General features: G+C 36.8%; 1 protein-coding gene across 5 annotated transcripts in view; it reads right to left on the bottom strand.

Moving 5' to 3' along the window:
* The window catches only part of SBF2 (SET binding factor 2), a 297,874-nt gene that overhangs the window by 140,184 nt on the left and 132,728 nt on the right, over positions 1 to 24,962 (bottom strand). For all 5 annotated transcript variants that reach the window (XM_076344004.1, XM_076344006.1, XM_076344007.1 and 2 more), the window contains exons 4-6: positions 17,666 to 17,779; positions 15,924 to 16,034; positions 12,017 to 12,122 (exon numbers count right to left, since the gene is read on the bottom strand). In XM_076344004.1, the coding sequence (XP_076200119.1) occupies positions 12,017 to 12,122; positions 15,924 to 16,034; positions 17,666 to 17,779 (331 nt within the window). The remainder of the gene's footprint in view (positions 1 to 12,016; positions 12,123 to 15,923; positions 16,035 to 17,665; positions 17,780 to 24,962) is intronic.

Raw genomic sequence — 24,962 nt, 5'->3', positions numbered from 1 at the left:
AAGTCACTTTATTTTCTTAAAAGATCATATTTGGATTCTATGCAAAATGTTTTGCGATCTTTAAAAATTCTTTCTTTGTGAAATCATCTGAGGTTTTCCTGACCTTATGAGATACTGATAACTCAGCCCACATTGCAACTAAATAGCAATAATTTAAACATGATTTTACAAGAACAAATGGAATGAAATTTCTATAGAACTGTTTTTTCTTTCCTCTTCAGCACAAGTATTAACACTGAAGTTTTGAAATTTAAAGTTTTGCAAGGTCTTATGATTTAACTGCTAACAAGTTTGCTTTGGAATAGTGAGAAAAGCTATTTCTGCATTCATAACAGCAAAAGTAGAAAGAAAAGTAGTCTGTTCCGAGTAGGATCTGTTTCAGTATTTTCTATAAGCAGAGGTAAGCCTCTTTTGTTTTTTCTAAATTTGTTTATTTATTAGACATTTGGCTTTTGGAGTTTACATTTTTCTCATCTCTGGAAAAAAATAATTTGTTTTCACTCTTCTGAGAGGTGTTTTCTGAAGTCCTACTATTAATAGAAAAATTACTCTCTTCTCAAATATCTCAAAAGAAATTTTCACTTAACCATTTAAAAAATTTCACCTCATTGTTATAAAGCAAACAGTAATATATAATTTTATTATTTTTCATCTTATTTGAAAGCTTCCTTTTAAAAAACAGCTCATTATATACAGCAAATACACAGCTTCAAGTTTCTTTAACAGTAGTATTTACTTATGTCAGATAACTTTTCCTTCTGAGATCCACTTAAAATAAACTACTGCATATTCTGTCTTATTAAAAGAGGCATTAGTAATAAAAGTTTGGACTGGATAAAAAGTAAGCGAGCATCTTCTTTCATGTGCTTCATTGTTCTGCAAAACAGTGAACACTACAAGAAATATTGGTCACTGCCTCCCAACACATTTCAGAATCCTGTCTACTGATGGCTGGCATCACAGCACCAGCATTATACTGATAATGAGAGCGCTCTCAGCGTATCCACATATAACAAACAAATGTAAAAAACCTGAGCAGCATGTACTGAAGGAATAGTTTGACATTATCTGACTGTAAGCTGCTCTAATGGCTATCATTGAAAGGAACAGTCTTATCCCACCCATGTGCTGCTGCTGCTTTGTTTACACCTGCATAAAAGCTCACAAGAGTCCAAGGTGAGCTAGTTCAAGCTGGAAGAGGGATGGATCTGTTCTCACGGCAGCACTTCGCTATCAAACTGACAACTACAGCATCAAACCACAACCTGAGACTGCTGACAGAAAACAGATGTGACTTTCCCTCCTTCCACCCTCCAGATACTTTCTGTTAACTTGGTGAGATAAAATAGCTCAGCACGGGTGAGCCAAGCACCACTTTAGCACAGGGGATGGGGCAGGACTGTGCAACTAGAAATGGACATTAACAAATGGGATCAGCTGCCTGGCAGTTTATGCTGCTGGGGAAGTGAAGCCTCAGTGACTGTCCACAAAGTGCAGTTACTTGGGAGTGCAGAAGAGTCCCTGTACAATATACACTATCACAATATCCCTTTATTTCCAACAGCATCTAAAAGAACATTTTCTTTCCATTCTGCTGTTGCAGCAGTAAGGGCCCATTAGCAGTAAATGCCACATCAAATCCCTTGGTAATCTATTTGTTCTTTGACAGTCTACACAAATCTACTTGGAAAGCTTGAACGGCAAACTCTCTTTTACTGGGTTACAGAGCTAATTGCAGCTCACTGGCCATTGGGATTTAAACTGAAACTACAACATAAGCCAGCAGCATGCACTCATGCAACATGTGGTGCCAGGTTCCATAGGCTGGAGAGTATACAATTTATTAAGATCAAAGACTGATTAGAAGTTTCTTGATTATATACTTCAATAAAACTGTCTTAATTTAATTTAGCCATACATGCTGTTAAATTCCAACAAAGGGTATATATGCTCCCATCACACGATACATGACATCTCATGGAAAGAAAAAAATATTCAGTGAGTTGAGTAAGAAGTTTGTAAACAACAACAGAGGTAAAAACCAGTTCTGGTTCATATCACTGAAGTCTCATAACAAACATGAGATGTGGAAAGGGCCCCACATCGATGCTCTAATCTTAGTGCATCTCCCAGCTATAGGTATTACTGTACTGAAAATGCTGCATTTGGTCACTTCATACATCGTGCAGATTAAATCTCTCATTGCTTAGCTGCCCTTACGTTATTTCTGAACATAATGAAGTATTAAAATATAAGCAATTCTTGCTCTATGTTGAAGACACTAGGATTTTCTTAGTCAACAAGTTGAAGCCAGCTCACATGCTGACTGTGCAGTGACCCTTTCATAATGTCTCCCAGCCAAACTAATACACATATATATTTATCAGGAATGTCTTTTCCCATTTATACAGTAATTCAATATAGTCATCTGTTGGCATAAAGTACACTACATGAGAGGCTGAACATGATCTCTCCCCTAAACCAGAATTAAAATAATGAGAAACTATTACATTACAGAAAACATTCCTCAAAGTGTCAACAAATGTAGTCAAAAGCAAAAATTCTGGGTATTTTAATGTAATCTGGATTTAGAAATATGGGACTGAAGGGTCTATAAACAGTGATAGAGTCCAGCCTTTTACCATCATGACTATATCAGACAATGCCAAATTGATCAAGCTTCATCTTAAATGTAGTGACACTACTTGTCATTACTACTCACAACAGAAGGTGTTTCAGAATTTTTCTCCTCCTATGGTGAGAAATCATCTTTTATCTTCCAGCCTTAATTGATTCATGACGTGTACCCACGAACTCCTCTCTCTGAACAATACTGATACAAAAAACAGCAAATGGTAACACATATGGTCTATGATATGGAGCAAAATAAAAGGATAAAATACAGCAGAAAAACCTAACGTTCAAAAAGCAGCCTTTAAAAGCCAGTATGAACAATAATATGACCAACAATCTAAATATTCCTTTCAGATTTAGGGTTATTTGGGGATTTATGTTTTCTAAAGAAGGTTACACTTTTTAAGCAGAACTACTTTTACTTTCATTCAGAATACAAACGTAAAGCATAGCATGTCCTACAAGTATTGTCAGTTTAAAAATTAGCTATCACAAAAGTTAGCTGATTTGAGGAACATCGTAATTCAGTTTTTGATTGAATAGATATTTTCTAATAATCATGGTAAAATTAATTATATTTTAATGTTATTATATAATCTTATAAAATTTATATTACAGTTATATGAAAATGACAATGTATTTACAAAGAGTCATTGGTGGTTGTTTTGGGTTTTTTTTAAGTATAAAATGTCAAATATTACCTAAAAAAATCTTAATCACAGAAGTACTAAGTTCTGGCTCTACTTCCTATTATTTTCCTAGCATGGTTCCATATAAGATCCATCTACCTTAGGAACTATTTGAGGTGTATCAGATGAGAGTGCAAATCTATAAAATAATAACTGTCACTATAAAAAGTCAAAGAGACTTTAATAGGTAGCCATTAATACCCCTGTTCAGCAAAACACTAGGCTGAAAAAGAAAAATTGCTGTAGACTCAGGGGTCTTTTGATAGAGCTGAACAGGAATGGGGTCAGCTACGTATCAAAGTGGACTGTTAAAGATTAAGCCATGTGCCAAAATATTACGTTTATAGACATTAAACTAAGAGCCTCTCACATATTTTTGCCCACAACCTGAAGAAATACTCAAATGCCCAAACATCAATATGCATCACTCATTCCGCAATCCGTGTCTACATGACCAACCTGATCTAACTCTAAAGTGGGCCTACTTAGAGTATGGGATTGGTCCTTTTGACTTTCAGAGGTCTGTTCCGACCTAAATTATTTACAGCTCTACAAGCTCCTCCATCATGGTAACAGCCAAGGAATTCAGGCACCTAACCCCTCTGTGAAGGAGCAACTGCCAGATCATTCAAGACAACCAGCTTTACTTTCCCTAAGTGCAAACTACTGCAGATAACCTCGCACCGACCATGACTGCCGAGTATTACTGCTGAAAGTTCACACAACATAAATGCCCAACCTAGCTGTGTACTGGGGTAACAGAAGAAATTTCTGGTTTTGAACATTCTTAAAAAGAAAAAAGGTAAAATTTATTTTAAGTTATTAACAATAATATAAACAGAAGTAATTAGCAGCCAAACACACAATATGATGTCACTTACCTAATGATTTTATGAATAATTATCCCAGTGTTTAACTACAGACCAAGTACACCTATTTTATTGGAAAAACAAACTAGAAGCAAGCGTCATTCCTATATCATACCACTAGCCAACATGTATCCTTTGACTTACAGTTAAGCCAGCATTGAGTTATTTATGTTGAGCTCTACTGTCTTCTGAAACTGAAGAATTATTTAAGTAGTTCCACTCACAGTACTGGAAGTGAAATACTTTTGATACAATTGGGCTCCTTCTCAAACAACACTGTGTAGTCCAGAATGCAGTTCCTCTACACACTCAAAAAAGCTGAAAGAACCAGCAAAAGTTAGACTATCTGTGAAGGAGCAACAAGGTAGTTTATGCTAGCTCGGCAAGAAGAAAGTCAAATTCCAGGGTCACTGAGAATGGAGACTAAAACCAATATCCACAAACATAAGACTGCACAATTGGGTTGTGCTTCTGGGAAAGGCGAAATATCTGCATCCTGCTTGCTACTGACTATCAGAAATGCAAAACGGTTTTTAGATCCAATTATTCTAGAAAATCTCCACCTTGGTATTTAAGCCCTCCTTTATCATAAAAGAAGAAAGTAAGTTAAGGAGTTATGATGGAGGGCACATGGGGCAGTGTCTTATGATCTTGCATGAGAGTGCACGCTTTTCCCAAGCATTCAGGTTCTCTTGCTCTTAAGCTACCATGTGACACTCAACTCAACTTTTCAACCTCTCCTGTATATAGGATGCAGTTTAATCATAACAGCCTTGTAAATCACTCACCTTTGACAGCACTGCTAATATTGCACTCTTTTGGTATATATGTGTCTATTAATTTGCACCCTATATTGTGACAGTCAGTAGACTACAAGATCTTCCTTTTCTTCAGCAAAGCAAAATACCTTGCACTTGAACTTTTCTGCTGTCCAGTGGTGTTGAGGTCTGACTCAGCATGGAGATTCTTTGTACTTAGAACTGAAACAAAAAATTACAGATGATCTCCACCAGATCATTTCTCTGCATTCTCCATAGGTCAACAGTTGCTGAACTGTGGGATGTTTATCTTTGTGATACGTAAACAATCGTGCTCCAGTAGCTTACATCATAATTTCTGAGGTAGTGCACTGGGAAGCAATAAAACATTGGAAAGGTTAACAGATGAAGCCAGCTTTATTGCGGAATGCTGAAAGTCTGACCAGCGCGCATATTTTAAGATCAAGAAAGATCTCTTCCTCGGCATCAGCTATACCAGGCAGGTAGCAGTGCACAACTACATCTCTTGTAGGACTTGCAAAGCTTGATTTTTAGTATCAAAGGGATCAAAATTTATTGCGAAGAACTAATATCAAAATATCAACTTTCTCAAGACTTTTAGAGGGTAAACATTGAAAATTGAAGAACCACCAGCTGCCAGTGACCAGCAATGGCACACTGCTCCATAGCAGGAGGCAAGGCAGGTGCCAAGTATGGAAAGAAGGCGGGAAGGGGCAGTGCCCTCACCAACAAGTGGTGGCGTCCCACTGTACCCAGAAAAAGATAAGCTGGGTAGGTCTGCTGACAGCAGATAGGTTCAGCCAAAAGTCAAGGTAGCCAGACAAGCCCATAGTGATGAGGAAGGTCTGAGGTCAAGCCAGGAAGTCAAGTCAGCACGGCAGGGTCAGGATCAGGTCCAGCGATGGCAGCCAGATCAGTCACAGTGCTCACCAGGCAAGTCCACGATCATGAAGAAGGCCTGAGATCAAGTCAGGATGTCCAGTCCATGGGTGAAGATCTGGGTCAGAGCAGTATGTTGCCAGGCACAAGCGTTGCTGCAACACGGGCCAGGCAAGGACTGAGGGCATGGTACAGCATCCAAGCGAAGAGGTCAACAGGCCCCTCCTTCTTGCATCTTTCACACAGCTCTTTCCTCAACAGTCTGAACCAAGGTTGCACAGCTGTGCTACATCAACGCTGACCTTGAGCACAGGCAGCTCAACCGTGGAAGGAGGGGGTCGGGGGGGCCGTTGATGTACTTGGGGCCCTGACATCAGCTTTCAAAGGGAATACTTATAAGAACCAAGGACAGAGCCTGCTGAACTATCAGCCTAAGTAGAGATTTCAAATCTTCTGAGAGCAAAATGTATGCTGAATGTTATTGGCAGAACTACAGAACCATTTAAAAAAAAAATGTGGGTTTTAATGAGTTAATCAAAACTGTAAAGTGCAAGTCTGTCAGTTTAAAATCCCTCTGCATGTACAAATACCTACTTCCAAATAGAGATGGAGCAGCATACCTTCATTAAAAAATAATTAAAATAATGCTGTTGGAATTAAGTAAGATCTTCTCCCCAAACAAAATTTTGAACACACAAAACAATTTTAGTATATTCATTATCAAAACAAAAATATTAAAAAACCCCATCATTCTTCATTAATTTCTGACAAAACAAATATCACTGTATAACAGTAATGGCTTTTGGCTTCATGACTGTTTAAACCAATAAAAATCACCACTGTCAGTGTCCCACCATGGAAACATGTGGAAAATCATTCACTTCTATTTGCTTGCTTAGCGTTAATTGATTAATTTATTATTTTCAAGCAGCTCTCTGCAATATCAGAGAAGTATCTGCTCTGGTGCAAAAGAAAGGTAGGAACATGCAAACAGGGAGAAAGGACAGATAACACTCCGAACTTCTCAGTCTCAAGTCACAGTGTTGAATTTTGGAATTGAATAGCCATATTAAAAAAAATACATGTTACCAGTACTATTAATACTGGAGCAGAGCATTTTAAACTGCTTGTACTGAAGTACTTCCCTGCTTATCAACTCTGCCATCATCACACACATCTGCCCTAGTATTTATATTTTGTGCACATGTAACAATCTTTAGAAGTTTAATCAACCGATCACTTCTGACATCTGGAATTACTGATATTTAATTACACTGCAGTCTTCAAATATATTATTTATAAAGTACTTGTTTTAGAGGCTTCATATACTGCCTAATGGCATACACACAATTTCTACATTAAAAATATTGTAAGATATGTAAAAAGGCTGAAGAATAATGATGTTTAACACTTTAATGTAAGTTATATCATAGGTTGGACAAATGAAAGACAAGCTTGCCAAGCAACCTGGCTAAACCTAGCATTACCATGAATCTTCATCCTGTTCAATCTATTTCATCTCTATTCTACACAGTCCTGAATTCAAAAGCACCCTTACCTTGTGTATTCATCCAGAAGATTCAAAGTAGAATTTACTTCAAAGTTTCATTTTTCCCACTTAAGAAATTAGTTTCTTTGTAACACTGAAAGTCAGTCTGAGTTCTACTGAAAATACTTGAGTGGTGAATTAAAGATATGAGGACCAAAACCAGCACAGACAAATGAAACGGAACAGAGGACATAAGGGGATAGGAAAACAGCCCAGATAAGAGACTAAACAAGAAGGAAAGGAAGGAAAACTCTTTTGTCTTCAATTAAGTCTTTGGAAAGCAGGGGGAAACATTAATTCTTCAGGAAAATAAATTTTCATAATTGTTCTGCTTAGCTTAGCAGTGTGATTCATGCTACCAGTCGCTGAAACCTGCAAAAATTAAAAGTGCTGGTTAAACCTTAGGTTCTTGTTTTGCTGCTCAGGTCCCTAATGTAATCTTGTGTCTTCGGTTCTTTGGAAAAAACTGCCTGTTGGGGAGATGGAGATGTATGACTTAGATACAAATGACTGAATATGGCAGTGCTGAATAACCATACTGCCAGCAGAATGGAGAAGGCAAGTAGGGTTGAAGTTTGGAGAAATGAGAAGAGCTTAAAGCAGAAACACAGGAATGTATTGTTAATGAAGTAAGAGAGAAGAGAAATATAACCAAAATCTCCTTTGAGCCTGAAGAAGCTTTTACAGATATCTACCATCTTACTAACAGACAATGAGAAATAGAAGAGTACTGAAAGTCTTCTAGCTACCACAGATCATTTTTAAAAGTAACTTTATGATTACTGTTTTTCCAGCTAATTCTTGTTGATGAAATCATTTTTAGGTGTAGTGATCCAGCTACAAGCCTGGCTTTGGTCACATTATTCCCATATATTTTTTTAAAATAAAAAAAGAATGTATGATTTAAAATGTCAAACACTGCTGTTCCTTATTATTAAGCTTAAAACCTTTGGGGATGTTTTTCCCAACTGTAATTTAACGCCTAAGTAAAAATAAGATCTATTTCCAGATATGCTGCGAATTTGGTAATACAGGAAGAGTCATCCGCTGACACAGTATTATCCTGCCAAGCAGAAAAAGTATGATGAGACTACTATTGCACAATGTTTCTCAAAATAAGTGTTGAAATTACTTTTGTATCTATTCATAGTGGTAAATTTTGTCTTGCTGCCCATCTTCTTCAAAGAAAGAGCTATTTTTAAAAAGGTGATTTACACAGTTCACAAATATTTTTCTAGCTACTCTTCAATTTTCTATTAATAATATAAATAGGATCAAGTGACTTGTACCAGAAGAGAAATAACTGAACATGTCGTTACTTGACAAACAGCCTAGTCAATGTTTGTGTCCTAAACACAAACATTTGATGGGATAACAGCTGTCATTAAAGTAACTATCCAACACCACACTGGACAACAGAAGTAGAATGCTTTTGCCCAGGTTGGTAGAGACAAATACGCGTTAAGCTCCTGTTCAAATGGAACGAGAGAAATACAGCAAGTGTGAATATCGTTACAAAATGCACAAAAAACTTCTGACAAGCTCAACTATGATCTCCAGAGAAAAGGATTAGGCCTTATCTTAGAAAAATAAACTTTTTGAAAGGGATGAGCTAATAGGTTCTACCACATCCTTCCAGACTGACTGCCTTTAACTCTTCATAAGACTACATGAAAAGTGAGAATAAATGAGAATTTATTTGAAACAGCCTGTTCACATTTCCAGGTCCTCTTTTTATATTCAACAACCATTGCAAACAGACATATGTAGCTGTATTAACAACTCTTTTTTAGTAAATCCAAACAGAAATTTAGCATTAACAAACCTTGGCCTTAAGACGACAACAGTCCACCACCCACATGTGAAAGGAACTGTGTGCTATTCTGTAAAGTGATGTACACTATGAAAAAACAAACATTTTTTAATTTGTGTCCTTAGAGATACAAGGTGATTCTATGATTGTGCTGTATCTCCAAACACTTAGACACAAAACCTTTGAAAGGGACATCAGCTGGGAACTGAGGCACATTTGCAAAAAAAAAAAAAAAAAAAAAAGAAAAAAGAAAAAAAGCAGCAGTGGTCAGAAATAGGAGATGGGAAAAGTAAGTCTCTTTTGCAAAGGGTTCAGGTAGCCCCTTAAAAAAAAAAAAAAAACCCAAAGAAAAAACCCAAACCTACCTGCCAACTTATTTGCCTATTCCTTGACTAATTTCAGGCCCATTCCCAAGCAACTACTACTGTCCCTCATCACACCAAAGAATAGGAGAGAGACAGGAAGAGGACCTACACAAGACCATTAAACAAGCTCTTCCTAGGAGTTTTGATAGTCTTGTAAAAGAGAAAATTATGCCACAACAGAAAAGAAGGGGTATTGAGACAATTCTTTTTTTTCTACAAACTTGTATGATCTCTTCAGGGAAACAGGATGTAAGCCTATAGCTTCTCTTTGTGAAGATTTGCCAAGTTCTATAATCACATACTTTCTCCAGTCTCTCTCTTCTTTAGGCCAGCTGAAGTATCACTAACCAGAATTGTGAGCAATGAGCAAGTTTTCCTTCAATATCTTCCTTTCTCTCCCCCTCCTTCTGCTGATTTTCATATCCTTCTGTGCACCATAACTGGAAAGCATACCTGGTAAGCATAGGCTTATTGACTCGTACTTCTTACAAGCCACCAAAAAGCAAGAAAGACCAGACCTCCAAACATTTACTAGAACTCAGAAAAGAAGGCAGAAGAGCAGCAAAACCATAGAAACCAGACTGTTTACAGCAAGAAGACTAATGGAGAATGGGAACAGAAAGATGAGATGGTAGACAAAGAGTAAATCAGGGGTATAGATATTGGAGAGTGTATATGAGCTAATAAGGAATTACACAATTTCGAAATACAAAGGTAAAGGATCATTGATTGCTAGCACAACAATCTAGGAGTCTTGGTTACACTCCAAACTCTTCAGTACTCTGCTATAGTACCTTCAAGAAGTTACATGACATCCATCTGTATATATTTACCCATTAATAAAATATGGTTAATAATATTAACTTAAATCCTATGTGTGTGAAAGCAATTTTAAATTCTCATATGGAAGTTTTCTAATTCAGTTTTATACACAATGAGTGGAATTAAAAAAAGCTCGCTCTGCAAACATGCTCTTACTAAGAATCCAAGAGGAAAAGATGGTCCTCAGTTTCCTCTTCCATATTTACATTCCCACTCCGTCTTTACACAGTTTCTCTCTATAAATCTGATGCATACAATGACTTTTCAGATTATTTGCCTTCATTGTCTTCCTCAGACTGATCCTGTGACAACACACTACAATCCGAATTTGAGATACAAAAGCCAAGTGTCACAAGACATGGTAGCTAACCTATCTAAGCACTAGCTAAAAGCCTTGCTTTCTTTGACATTTTCAGAGCTGTGAATTTATAGCAACCTTCACTACAATTGCCCAAAATAAACTGCCTCAACTTAGGTATCACATACTGTACTTAGGGTACCTCACATCACATTTTATATCTTCAGAAAAGGGGAAAAGTTGTTTGGCCTACCCATGTTTAAAACATTGCCTGCAATCTGATCAGAGTAATCTTAATGATTCTTGACATAATAAGCCAAGTAAAACCTCAGGGACTGTGGTGAGGATAAATAGCATCTATATCATGTTAGCCACGTTTTTTAATTTAAACTGCTATCAACAAAATAATAATATTCCTTTTGGAAAAATACTCTTCTTGGAAGGATACAATTAAATCTTATCAGTAGTAGATGGCATTGTGCTCATCAGGTCTGATACAGCTTCCTGTGACATAAGCTCTTACTCCTCTTCACTACTCTTTTTCCAGTTTGCATCCATTCTTATTGTCCATTTATGGGAAGAATGGATGACAACATATATTCTGAAGCCATTTGATTACTTGAGGCTAAACGTGAGCTTCACAGGTTCAGAAAAGATTATTAATTGTGCCCTTATCCACGGCTGCTACAAGTTTGTGCTTCAAAGTCACTTCACAAACCAACGGAAAGAAGACTAACAGAGTCTTAAAATTTAATGAGAGACATGAGATTAGTATTGAGGTACCCAAGTAACAGTGACATGACATTGTAATTGTAACGAACAAGTAAGCATTTGATGAGGATTGTGTTAGATCATCTTCTTGAAAGACAGGGAATACTAGATAACAACAGAATAATATGAATTCCATGTAGTTACCAATATCAGTACATGGTATCTTTTCTACTAACCTTTTCAGTTACACTAGTTTTATTATTAACCTCCTTGGTTTTGTTTGGAGTTTGTACAGTATCCAAGGGGTGGACAATCTTTCTACATGGATGTTACTGTAATTAAACAGAGGCCAGGCTCACTTCTGCTCACAGTACACTTCCAGATACTAGATAATATTGGAGATAACTTACCACAGGCAGGATGTGCAAAACGGTTATATGAATGTCTGGTTAGAGGCTAAAAGCACTATTAGTCATTCTTTCATTCAAAAGAAATTAATATTTACCGTGTAGCTTTCTTGGCACATGATTTGAACTGAATGAGAACAGAAAATACCTAATTCTGTAATTTAAAAAAGAATTTTTTTTTCAAAGCAGACCTAGACATACCCAGTTGCTGAAAGAGAAGAGCCACACTGGTGCCTGTAACAGGAAGGCTATCATGTAGAGGAGTCTGTATCAGTTGTCGGTCTCCAGCTCCCAAAGAAAACAATTTCTGTAGAAAGAATTTTTTTTAATTGAGTATAAATTTAATTATATAGAATAAACAAGCTGTTGTCATACAGATAAGTGATTCATCCTGCAAAAATTATTTATTTTGTATACAGAAGTTTAAAGTCAGTAAGAATAATTGAATTGACCAATAGAGATCTGAAATATAATTTGAGGACAATAATATGTCTCCTTGAATGTACAGCATGATAGTGCCTTCCTTACATTTCCATTGAATTAAATAGTTACAGCTTTGAAGGCATTCGATATTACATTTTTAATAATATATTAAAAAACCTTCCAGAAAAAACAAACAGTTTAAAACCCATTCAAAATGGAAAAATACATACTATTTTCTAACTGAAGTTCTTTGATATCTACTGTCTGCATGCATGTTTTAAGTATGAACATACTTGTGATATATGGGTACTGAAGAGGACACTTCTGCTACTCCTATGTTCCTGCTCTGCATATTAAAGTAGAATGAAAACTTTGGTTACCTTTCCAGCACAGGAACATACCTCCCTTGAGGGAGGCAGAAAACGGGAGTGAAAAGAATGCACTTATTTATCACATCCCAAAAAATACTGTAACTGCAAAATAATCTTGCTTTCCTCCAAGTAAATCCACATGACATTGAAGCAGTGGGTGATTTGAAGCAGTTACCTCTAACTACTAACTACCATGGGGTGGGAAGTGTTTCTGAACAAGCAGCAAGTGTGGTATAACTCCACTCTGTATGGCTGCAAAAATGTTGAATGTATGAAGGTAGCAAGCTCTAGTTGCTGCGCAGCAGATGTTTGAAACCAAAATGCTCCACAGTTAAACAAAGCAAGTCCCTGAACTGTAGCAGAGATGCTCTTCCCCAGCACTTTAGTAGCAGACCTGGATGCGGGTCAATAACTAATTCCGCAGTTGGTTATTTCAACAGCGGACATATGAATAACCTGGGATGCTCCTCAAGGACTTCTGGAGATAAACGTCAGAAGAGGGTTCCCATTCTAAGATATATAATTCAGATTTAGCCCTGGAACCATGAAGCTTACGAAAGAAAACAGAAGAACTTAATTTCTGACTAAAATGATAGTTTGACACTAGCAAATTTAAGTTCGAACTGAAAGGACATTTTATTTGAAGAGAGAAAGCAGAAGGGAGAATAGCCAGAGGAGCATGAATTTTCCTCCCTCTTCTAGCAGAGGAAATGGCCACTGGAAAAAGCCATATTTATGGATAGGGGGAAAAAAAAAAAAAAAAAAAAAAGAGGATAGAAGAGGAGCCAGAAGTTCAACTGGATCACCAAAACCTGTAATATCAGGTTCAAATACCACTGGAAAAGAGGGTTTCTGATAGGGACATACAATCTAATTACTCCCCTTCAAAACCAAAAGGCTTGGGATGCAAAAATGCAGAGACGTGGTTGCCTGGAGAGCAGTACGGTAGATCTTGACTAAGCTGAGGGGACATTTTGCCACTTATAGCACTAAGAGAAATTCCAAAGCAGCCAGAGCTATGGGAAAAACAGAAAAGAATTAGGGATTTGTAGGATTTCAAGAAGGTTGATAATCCATAGGGTGGGTGGGAAGTGTGAGAAAGCATGTATGAAATAATAATGGGGAAACATAACTCCCATTTTTAAAAAGGGAAGAAAGGAAGACCCGGGGAACTACAGGCCAGTCAGTCTCACCTCTGTGCCTGGGAAGATCATGGAACAGATCCTCCTGGAAGCTGTGCTAAGGCACGTGGAGGACAGGGAGGTGATTCGAGACAGCCAGCATGGCTTCACCAAGGGCAAATCCTGCCTGACTAACCTAGTGACCTTCTATGATGGAGTGACTACATGAGTGGACGCAGGAGGGGCTACAGATGTCATCTATCTGGACCTCTGCAAGGCCTTTGACATGGTGCCCCCCAACATCCCTCTCTCTAAACTGGAGAGGTATGGGTTTGATGGGTGGACTGTCTGGTGGGTGAGGAACTGGTTAGATGGTCGCATCCAGAGGGTAGTGGTCAACAGCTCAATGTCCAGATGGAGGTTGGTGACGAGTGGCGTCCCGCAGGGGTCCGTATTGGGACCAGTACTGTTTAATATCTTCATCAGTGACGTAGACAGTGGGATTGAGTGCACCCTCAGCAAGTCTGCAGATGACACCAAGCTGAGTGGTGTGGTTGACACGCACGTGTGGGACGGGACGCCATCCAGAGGGACCTGGACAAGCTGGAGAAGTGGACCCGTGTGAACCTCATGAGGTTCAACAAGGCCAAGTGCAAGGTCCTGCACCTGGGTCGGGGCAACCCTCAGTGTCAATACAGGCTCGGGGGATGAAGGGATTGAGAGCAGCCCTGCCGAGAAGGGCTTGGGGGTACTGGTGGATGAAAAGCTGGACATGAGCCAGCAATGGGCGCTCGCAGCCCAGAAGGCCAATCGTATCCTGGGCCACATCAAAAGCAGCATGGCCAGCAGGGCGAGGGAGGTCATTCTGCCCCTCTACTCTGCTCTGGTGAGACCCCACCTGGAGTACTGTGTCCAGCTCTGGAGCCCTCAGCATGAGAAAGACACGGACCTGTTGGAGTGGGTCCAGAGGAGGGCCACAAAAATGATCAGGGGGCTGGAACACCTCTCCTATGAAGAAAGGCTGAGAGAGTTGGGGTTGTTCAGCCTAGAGAAGAGAAGGCTTTGGGGAGACCTTCTTGCAGCCTGTCAGTACTTAAAGGGGGCTTATAAAAAAAGACGGCGGCAAACTTTTTAGCAGGGCCTGTTGCGACAGGACAAGGGGGAATGGCTTTCAACTAAAGGGGGGTAGATTTAGACTAGATAGGAAGAAATTTTTGACGCTGAGGGTGGTGAAACACTGGAAGAGGTTGCCCAGAGAGGTGGTAGATGCCCCACCCCGGAAACATTCAAGGTCAGGTTGGAGGGGGCTCTGAGCAACCTGCTCTAGTTGAAGATGTCTCTGCCCACGGCAGGGGGGTTGGACTAGATGATCTTTAGAGGTCCCTTCCAACCCAAACTATTCTATGATTCTATAAATCAACTTTAAAATATTGCCATTTGTGTACTTAGTTTCCAGGTATGTTTCATGATAAGGACTACAATTTCCCAGTAGTGTCACAGCATAAAATGAAGGCCAAGCACATAAGACCCAACTGGCTTGTCAGAAACCCACAAATGTATGAGTAATTTATTTAAAGTAAATCAACAAACAAACCTGACTTTCTGCTCACAGAAAGCACAGGTAAACAGCAGAAAGAAATGTAGTTGCTTGAAAACTTTTTTCTTATTTTTGAATGCATGGGCCACCTGGAATATTTAATTACCTCTGAGAAAACCGCGTCCAAGTTATTTTTTAGCATGTTTTTTAAATTTTATGAAAAGAGAAATTTAAAAGAGTTACCAAAGAAAAGACCAGTGGAATCCTGAACTGTATCAAAGAAAAGACACAGCTAAATGAACTAAAGTGAAGGACATGTTAAAAAATGGCAAAGAAAAAAAGCCTTTAAAAAAAATCTGTAGCAAGCAGAAATATTCCTAAACACACATTATTATTAAAAACTAAACTTATACAAACTGCTTGATTTGTTACTGTGCCTTGTAAAAAGCCAACTCAGTGACAAAATTAACCCTTTGACCTTATCCTGGAATGGAATTTTTGCTGTCTTTAGAAGACAGGCCACAGGGAAAGCACTCAGCTGAACTATGCTCTTTTTTCTTCAAAAATATTTCAAGAATTTATTTTTTGTTTTCTTCATAAATTAAATTAACTGGAAAAATACTCTTTTTTTTTTTTTTTTTTTTCTTCCCATTTACCTGAGACCCTCCAGAAGCAGGGACAAGGCATGAACACAGATTTGCAATGAGAGTCTCCAGTGACACGTTCAGGCTGTCCACATACACAGTATAGATCAGGCCAAGGCAAGCCTAGAAAGGTAGACAAAATATATTAGACTGCTATACAGGGAAGGCAGATGTCAAATTAAAGATCTGTGTATATAATTTTTAAAAAATAAGTATGTCTTAATAGTTATTAATGTAGTGAAGTACTTTCCAAGTGAAGACAAAGCAATCATTCATTTAAAAAAATTAGCTTGGCTATTTAGAAGGGATGTATGTGCTGTCAGGTGTAAATATATTCTTTTTATAAAAGAAATTAAATGTTTAATATTTGTGGTTTGTTCATTATACAAAAAGTGCTTTACTACAAGTTCCTTTTAAAAATTATAAAATCAACATAGCTTCATCTGTGCTTTAAATTCTATGGACCTAAAACTGACTGGTTTCCAGAGTAGAACACTGATGAATCAATGAACTTCTGAAGCTCGTTTTAAGACTAGCACCAAGGATCAACAATTCCATGTGTTATTTAACTTACATTCTTTATTTTGTTATTTAAATATATTTTAAAATGAACAGTATATTAACACTTCAGCATTTCCATTTTTTTTATGGATCCAGTTTTGATTGAGAAATCACAGATAGAGCTTTATCATTTTTACTAATAATTTAATGTAAGATGATTTAACATGATGTTCTAAGAAGCCTTTGGAAAAAAGGAAATAAATAACTTTGTTCCACAGCAGCCTTTTGGTGCCTTTTAACTGCTGTAATTTTTATAATTCAGCAAATATTTTAGGAATTCTCTTCTTAGAAATAATTCCAACAGTAACTTTTCATATAACACATAGTTAAGCTGTGAAACTCCTTGCCATAGATTGTTGTAAAATCTGAGCATTAAGAAACTGGACAAATTATACAAAACCCACACACAATCTGACACCTCTGGTTCAGGATGTCATTTAACTATAATTCACAGGAAAGTATTTTATGGAATTATTTCTTCAGCCTGCCCTATTCTTACACACTTTGCTTTGCATTCGCTACAGGCCACTATCAGAGACAAAATGCTAGGCTACGTGGGCTTTTAATATCACTCGGTACAGTCATTCTTAATGTCTAATGACAACTTAACTGTTGAATGATTTCCTCCCTTGATCTGTAAACTGAACTATATTTGTTTCTCTTAATATGTATTAGCTTAATAAAAATTTAAGCTTTTCATTTATCTCAGATCAGCCGTATTTCATCAGCTGAAAGTAATCCAAGATCCTAAACCTCTGTCATGCATCTTAATTTGATCTGGAAGAGGCTCTGACATTTTGCCTTACGTATGGAGGAAAACTAGGATTTTGCTATTAATTTACCATTATATATTTAATCAAATATTGTTAATGTGTTGTTTTCACCTGAGCAAGTCTGGTTTTGTCCTAATAATTCCCTTCATTATACAGTAAATTGAGCCCAGAAAAATCTCTATTTTATCTTCTATGTAGATTTAAAACTGCTTGGAGGGTAAAAAAGTACTGCTTCAACCTACAGGGGCTTTTACTGTCATAGACACCAAATTCTACCTAGTTCAATCTAAGCCTACTTTTGCTTTTAGATTCCCAAATCAATCCTGAGATGTTTTAAATCAAAAGTACTGTCACTGCTACTCATTAAAACCAGATTTGTCTGCTGACATATATTATAAATGGCATTTGCAAGTTCTTTACCCTGAAAATTTCTGGGTAATCTAGTCTGGACACCAACACCAGACTTTTAGGAGCAAATACTTCTGCAGGCGGAATTAAACCAGACTCCTCTTCACCTTCAATTTCTTTTGTTCCCTTGAAAACAGAAACACTTCAGTCAATAAGCAGAAAGAAGTTTCAAACTAAAATGTTAGCATTCTTACAAAAAGTTAACATTTCTCAGAACTTTAGAAAAGAAAATGAATGCATTATTTGAAACCGGTAATGAAGTCAACTAACAGGAGCACGTTCCAATGGTTGTCTGAACTCCCTAAAAGCTTCTAGATGTAGCTCAACTTGTTAAAACTCACCTGGGAAGTCATGCATCAATGTACCTAAAATAAAGTTCTCTGAGACAGTATTTTAACAGGACAATGTTTCACATTAAATGCTCCCTGTTTCACATTTTAGACAGTGAAGTGGATTACAGAACGGAATCCTTTCACATCAAAGTGTTAGCTGATTTACAATAAACCGTACTCCAAATACAGAAAAAAATATATTTCACAAAAGAATGTTTGGTTGTCCTACTCATATTCATAAAATTCAATTTCTTACAGAATTTCCACTAATGTTACAGCTAAAATTATCCATAAAGTAATCTCCAGCCTGACCCAGTGAATTTGGAATCCAAAGGAATTTCTTCACAAGAAAACTAGTTCAGATTTCTCAAAACATCCCTCAAACTTATGAACCGCTAAGTTTCTGGTTAAGAAAAAGAGAAAGGTACAATGCAGATACCCTTGCAGTTGTTCATGATATTGTGCAAGTTGCTATAACCTCCTTGCCAGCACTTACTGTTCAGTCACAAACATTTTATTATTACTCATGGCCAAAACTAAAGATGTCACTAAATACTTTCATTTCTAAAATTCCACACATTCTTTGACAAATTCATTAACTGATTAAGTTTTCAAGTGACAGAAAGTCCATGCTTTCCAATTTTTGCATGTAATTCCCTCCACCCCCACACCACCCACCAAATTTCTAAGTATTTTGTTTGTTCCTCTGACCAAGCAAAATCTTCTAAGCAAAAATCACTATATTATCTTAATTAGGAATATGAGAAAAATTACTTCCCTTTCGATATGACAACATGAAATATCTGCCTTCTATTTCTGTCATGTTACTAGTCATCATTTCAGTTTATTTAAAAAAAAAAAAAAATCCAACACCACTTTTCTATTAAATGGAAGAAACCTGACAGAAATACTTTTAAATGCCAAGAATGCTGCGACTTCATGAGCTTTATTTCACAGCCTCAATTCAGAATGTATGGTTTCTTTAAGCAAACGCATGTATCCAAATAAAAGCAGTTAAAGCAATGATATTAGAAGTACATAAAAAGCTGACTTAATAAATGCTTTTAGTTATGAAAAATGTTTAGCTACAATAAGCTTCACGTGGGAATTTTATTGGTAGGGGTGCACGATCAAAAAAGTTTGGAGACCATCGCCCTACAGCATAATTGTTTTTCTAATAGGAAACTAAAGAGGTTCCTTCAAAAGCACTTGTTATTTTAACTAACCTAAATGACTTTCTGCTGAAACGAAATACATCATAACAGTCCTATCCTGTCCAGTCCTGTCTGCACAGTCCTGTGTGCCTTGGTCAGAGCCAAATGGTGGCAGCTAAAGACATTAGCTGTCAGGCAGCAGTCGTTACCTGTGAACCACTTAATCATTTTTGCTTCCACACCAAGACCCGCGTTTTATTATATAAATGCTCTCCTCAGTTCTAGCACCAAATTGAAAAGGTCACTCTGAAAAGGTCCAGTAGCTGCGTATCAGCTAGAAGCTGCACTGACAGCTGTAGGGTAATAAAGAGCTACTTCCTAACCTGACCCGCAGGTGAAGGTATCTACGTTAGAGCATTTGCCCACTGCCTTTCCACCCATGAAGTCAGACCTGGCATTTCAGGCTTGTGTCCTGAACACAGGCACGTGTCTCTTGGAAGCTGCTCAACCACACTCAAGTTCTGTGTCAACCTATGCTAAAGCACTTTTCACACACGCCCCCTAAAGAATAAGATATATAGGTAAGTGTGTGTGCCCATGCTCCTTGGTGTTCTATTTTCATTTCTATATAGACAAAAAAGGGCATGTAATTTTTTGTATGTATACCAGAGGAAACACAAATGCTATAAAATATTTTGATGCTTTTTTATACACGAACTAAATGAGATTCTGGGGTTCCTGTAAAACTGTCACTGTGATTCTTCAGGACATAAAAGTCAGGTGGTATTCACTTATGCTACGCTATCCCTTGTCTAAGCAAGGTACAAAAAAAAGAAAGTATAAGCATCACTATACTGAGTCACACAAAAGGTTCATCTACAGCTTCATACCCTGTCTTGGTGTCAAGGGCACCCCCTGAACAGAGGGCAAGCTTAGTGAGGCCATTCCTCCAGTGCATTCCCCCTGTCTCCAGCAATCTGCAGCTCAGGAACTTTCTGACCTGAGGACAGCCTTCTATCTAAAAAAACAATTCAGCATTCAAGTAAAAATGGTTTAAAAAGAGAGTACTTATGTTTGTATTAACCAAACCCATTTAATTAAGAAATATGTATAATATTTTCATACCAAAGTAAAAACAATTGGCACAGCAATATATATACAAATATGGTCGTATACTTGGCTTTGTACATTAATTCTTACCTAAACGGCAACCAATACATGCAAACTAGACTAAGCATGTACATTGTGTATCTCATTTCTAGGTTAAAATTGTGATTCAGAAGTTAATAGAGAAACACAGTAACTCAACAGTCACATGTCCCACACATGTTCATTTATTTCCATCCATTATAATGTTGACAGGGAGAGCTTTTATATTAATTACAGTTCCCTTTCCTTGCCCCAAAAACACAAGAAGAATTTTTAAACTACAGTTTAGTATACACTGCTAAACATATAATCAACAAAAATTTATTGTATCAACTGTTCTAAAGAGCAATTATGAATTCTAGGCATAAAGGCAACAGATTCTGGCTATCTGACAAATTGTGGACCCTGACAACATCAGGAAAAATGAAATTAAAACATATTCCATGTTTCTAAAGGCAAGGGAATATGGAAGCTTCTCTAGATTCACATGGTACTAAGATAATGAAAACTCAGGGTGCATAGGCAGGGAGGAGGTTTCTATAAAAGGCCATTTTCATAAAATCCACTCAACTTCAGATTAAGTCTTGAATTAATTCTTAATTAGATTTAATTTAAAACTTTAAGGGCACAATAGCAGCACAGTATTGAATTGATAAATCATTTATACTACAAAAACACTCTCTTACTTCATAAAAGATTTATGGAAAAATGTAATGTGACTAGCTGTATTTCTTCCACGGCTAAATGTTCTGACAGGCATGCAGGCACATTATTAGGAGTCACTAGACTAAGTAGATAATCATTTCAAACACATGACTTTTAACCTACTTTTCAAGCAAAGTATTAACAGCACAAGCATTCTGTAGCAATACTAAATACAAAGCGGTAAAACCAGAAACAATTCTTTCTAGTTATGCTTTTGCTCAGACACATGCACATTTCATCTTTCTTTATCCCCTTTCTCATCTAATGAAAAAATATTCTCTAATCAAAACTAACAAAATAAAAAAGAGTTGTTTTGGGTTTTTTTCTCAATACATTTTTATTTTATAAATATAGCATTCGGTTTACAACTAAATTAAGAATAATTGGACGTTAAGGATAACCTTGCTAACGATATATAAACTGAAATATGAATGTAAATTGGTTAAATAATACTGCTATTTCATAAATCTAGTTGATTATTATAGCTTTCCCTTTGCACTCATATTGGTTGGAAGATGTTGATAATGGTATTTGGTATACTGCTACGGGGCTTCCCTAATACCTCTCATCTAGACTGTTGGCTAGCAGCCCTTCATACTACAGTAGAACAGATTAAGAATTTTCTTAATTTCAATTAAATATCAAAAGAGACTCCTTTTTTTATTTCCCCCTTTTTATTTCTACATACAGGCAGGCTTTGAAAACAGCTGAGATGAGAAAAATGTATCACTATATAGCAAACCAGTGTTCCAGATGCTTAAAGATCCATTTAGTTTAAAAGGTGATACACATTTAAAATCTAGTTCAGAAATATCTGTGCCTTTAGATTAGAAATGAATGAATGTTTTTTTAGCATCAGATTAATAGAGTTCTGAAAAACTCTTCAGTAGGCTAAGGAATAGGTAACAGAGACTGATCTAACTGTATTAATGAAAGGAACTGTATGATGACCTGTGATCATACATGATTTCACCATGCTTAAAATATTTGGTCCCCTGTAATTATATCTGTGTTTGACTGAAGCCCATCAGGGTCCCATTCCCTGCCTGCCCAACCCAGAATCCTCTTTTCTTATACATCTTGACTTGGTTTCTAAAGTTATAAGGAGAATATAGTGCAGAGAGCTGTAAACTATGGCTGACTCAAGTCCATAGAGCAGTTTGTCTACAAAATCTACCAGATAATACTACAATTAATATGGTCATTACAGAACTTCTTACCCACAAAATCACCTAGCTAACAAAAACTGTCTTTGCAGAAATCTTCATTGCGAGGGTTCCTTGTTCACATACATTTGATTATGACAGTCTGGGCATCTGAAACACGGAAGGTACACAGGAGTCGTCTTGTTTTTTTAAAGACTACCTTTTTTCTTCTAGCCCCCACTGCATCTCTTGGAGAAACAGCATTGCCAAACTGTTAAATTTAGATATTTCTTAAACAAATTTTAAATCGTCAGATTCCAAACTGTCACAAAAACATAGATACAACATCACAGTAATGAATGTTAATACTTATGTCCCATGAGATCAAAAAAAGTATAGGAAAAATCAAGATAATCAATTTTAAAACGAGATACAGAATTACATTCTTAAAATTGTAAAATACAATTAAACAAGCATTTATTTATTGTTTAAGTAGAACATGGTTGAGGGTGTATCATAAGTTTAAACAGAAAAATCTTATCTGCTTTTACAGCAGGGTGTTTGATTTGTTTACTTGTCTCCCCCCCCCTTCCCCTGCATAAATTATATATAATAAACAAACTCAGAAAATGGTGAAACTTCTTTTGAAGGACATATGATGCAATTTAATTTTGCTCAACTTGTTTGCTATAGCTGTAAAGTGGCCTCTTAAGAGGCTGGCCAAAAAAATTGTGTGTCCTGTACATTTAAAGCAGACCAATATATTCTTAAACTCAATTTTTTTTCATGTATTTTAATGAATGTACACACCCACATCTACACTAAAAATATATATATACAACTCCTGACATAACTTAGTAATGAGTTTCATAGGTTCTTACGTAAATGAGAATACAGAGCTAGAGAGCATGAGTGCATGTATTTCAACTGTGTGCCTTTCCTCTTCTATAATGAGAAGTATCCATTTATCATACTTGTGACCTAAAGTGATGGGGTAAACTGGAATGTTCAATAACCAACTAATTGAACTAACAGCATCACTTTATAGTTTATGAACTTGGTCAATAAAAGTAGCTGAATTAATAAATGCATTTGTGCAAGCATTTGAAAAAAAATCTCACAAACATAAGTTCAACATGACCAAATTAAAAAAAAAAAAAAACAAACAACAAAAAAACCACACCAAAACCCAGCATTAATCCCCTGGCTGATAACCAACAGTTTAGAGAAATTAACTGTGATCAGCACTGTTCATCATCATTCTGCTATTTATTTGTTTGCTTGTTTTCTGAGAACAATTTGTTCCTCAGTTTAGCCAAGGGCTGTATATGGCATTAAGCCCAAGCTAGACATATTCAGACTAATTATTCAAGCATTTTTTAATAAAGGAAGGTAACTGACAACTGCAATTACCTACCAACAGATCGGGCATGATGTTGATGTCCCAGATCCACAGTCTAGAAAAAGATGCTGTTAAAATCAAATACTTGTGGGCTTGATACATGAGTTATTAAGTAAGGTATTGCTTTCCTTTAAATTGGTGTCCTTTTGCTTTAAAACTCCCTCTACATTTATAAAAAGTGTAAGAACAACTGGGCACAGTTTGCAGCATTTTATCAAGTACACTGTAATCAGATAAGAGTTTGAAAGGTTGGTATTAGAAGAAAACTTCAAGTATTAAACAAAGAATGATTTTAATAATAAAATGTGGCATATTTTCTTCAAATAAATTGGTAGATCAAGAGCAAAAACTTTCTTAAAACTGAAATGTACAGTAAATGTTTTCTTCATATGCTACACACAGGGTACTGTGGAAAAATACTTCACACATTCTGATGGAGCAAGTGATGAGCAGTCACATAGCTCTCCCAGTTCAGTACCCATACCCTATCTAGGGAGATGTTAAAGGGAATGTAATGAACACTGCGAATCTATGAAAGCATACAATACAGAGTGCACAGGCTTGGCTTAACAACATATGCTTGATACCATTTCAAAACTTCATCACAGTCTCCTTTTTCTTCAGTATGTACTATATGCACTACTCAGCAAAACTTAAGCAGATACAACAGTGAATATGAAGTAGTTGTGCGACATTTTCTGCCCAATGCATTTTGTTTGCTTTAGATCACAAATATATATTCAGAGTTGAAAATTATGAGTTTTAAATGACAACTTGTAAGGCCAAGAGTAGCCTAAGTGTTTAGTTTCTGTGCTTAGCATCAAAGGAGCGTAAGACAGAAATTTCACTGGAGCTATTTTGCGTACTGGCTTGCCAAAACAGAAGTAGTAACACTGCGTGAAACATGACAAAAGCTCAACCAAACAGATAGCAAAACTGTTCGAAAATCCTTTGCATCAGGTCCTTTTCTCATTGCTTAGTTTTACTCTTTATATACTTTTTACTGCTGACACCAAAAATCTCACAGAGAAACTAGGCACCTGAAAATCAGACCAAACTCCAAAACACCAAACCCAAAGTAATCTGGTCATTCACAGTTAGTCTCAAGGAAGAACGACAAAAATCACCACCACCATAATCATCATGCTAACTGAAACATGTTCAAAGCAAACAAATGGTGGTAGCTCTTCATGCAAGGGTTATTTGACTTATGAAACTCTTCTGCTACAGAATGGTAGTAATAAAAATGCATACGGGGTCATGAAAAGGCCGGACAAGTTAATGAAATTCAGACGTTACTAAACATGTACCAAGCGTATTTGGCTTAGTTGGTCCTTGGACTGTAGAGGTAGAGGAGGGACCACTCATGGAGATATTATGTATGCCATGTTCCTCTGCTGTTCCCTAGACATTCACTCCTAA

This window comes from Aptenodytes patagonicus, chromosome 7 (assembly GCF_965638725.1).
Source record: "Aptenodytes patagonicus chromosome 7, bAptPat1.pri.cur, whole genome shotgun sequence".
In the NCBI taxonomy this organism is placed as follows: Eukaryota; Metazoa; Chordata; class Aves; order Sphenisciformes; family Spheniscidae; genus Aptenodytes; species Aptenodytes patagonicus.
Note: the sequence above shows the minus strand (reverse complement) of the source record. Positions and strands in the feature narration are given on the sequence as shown.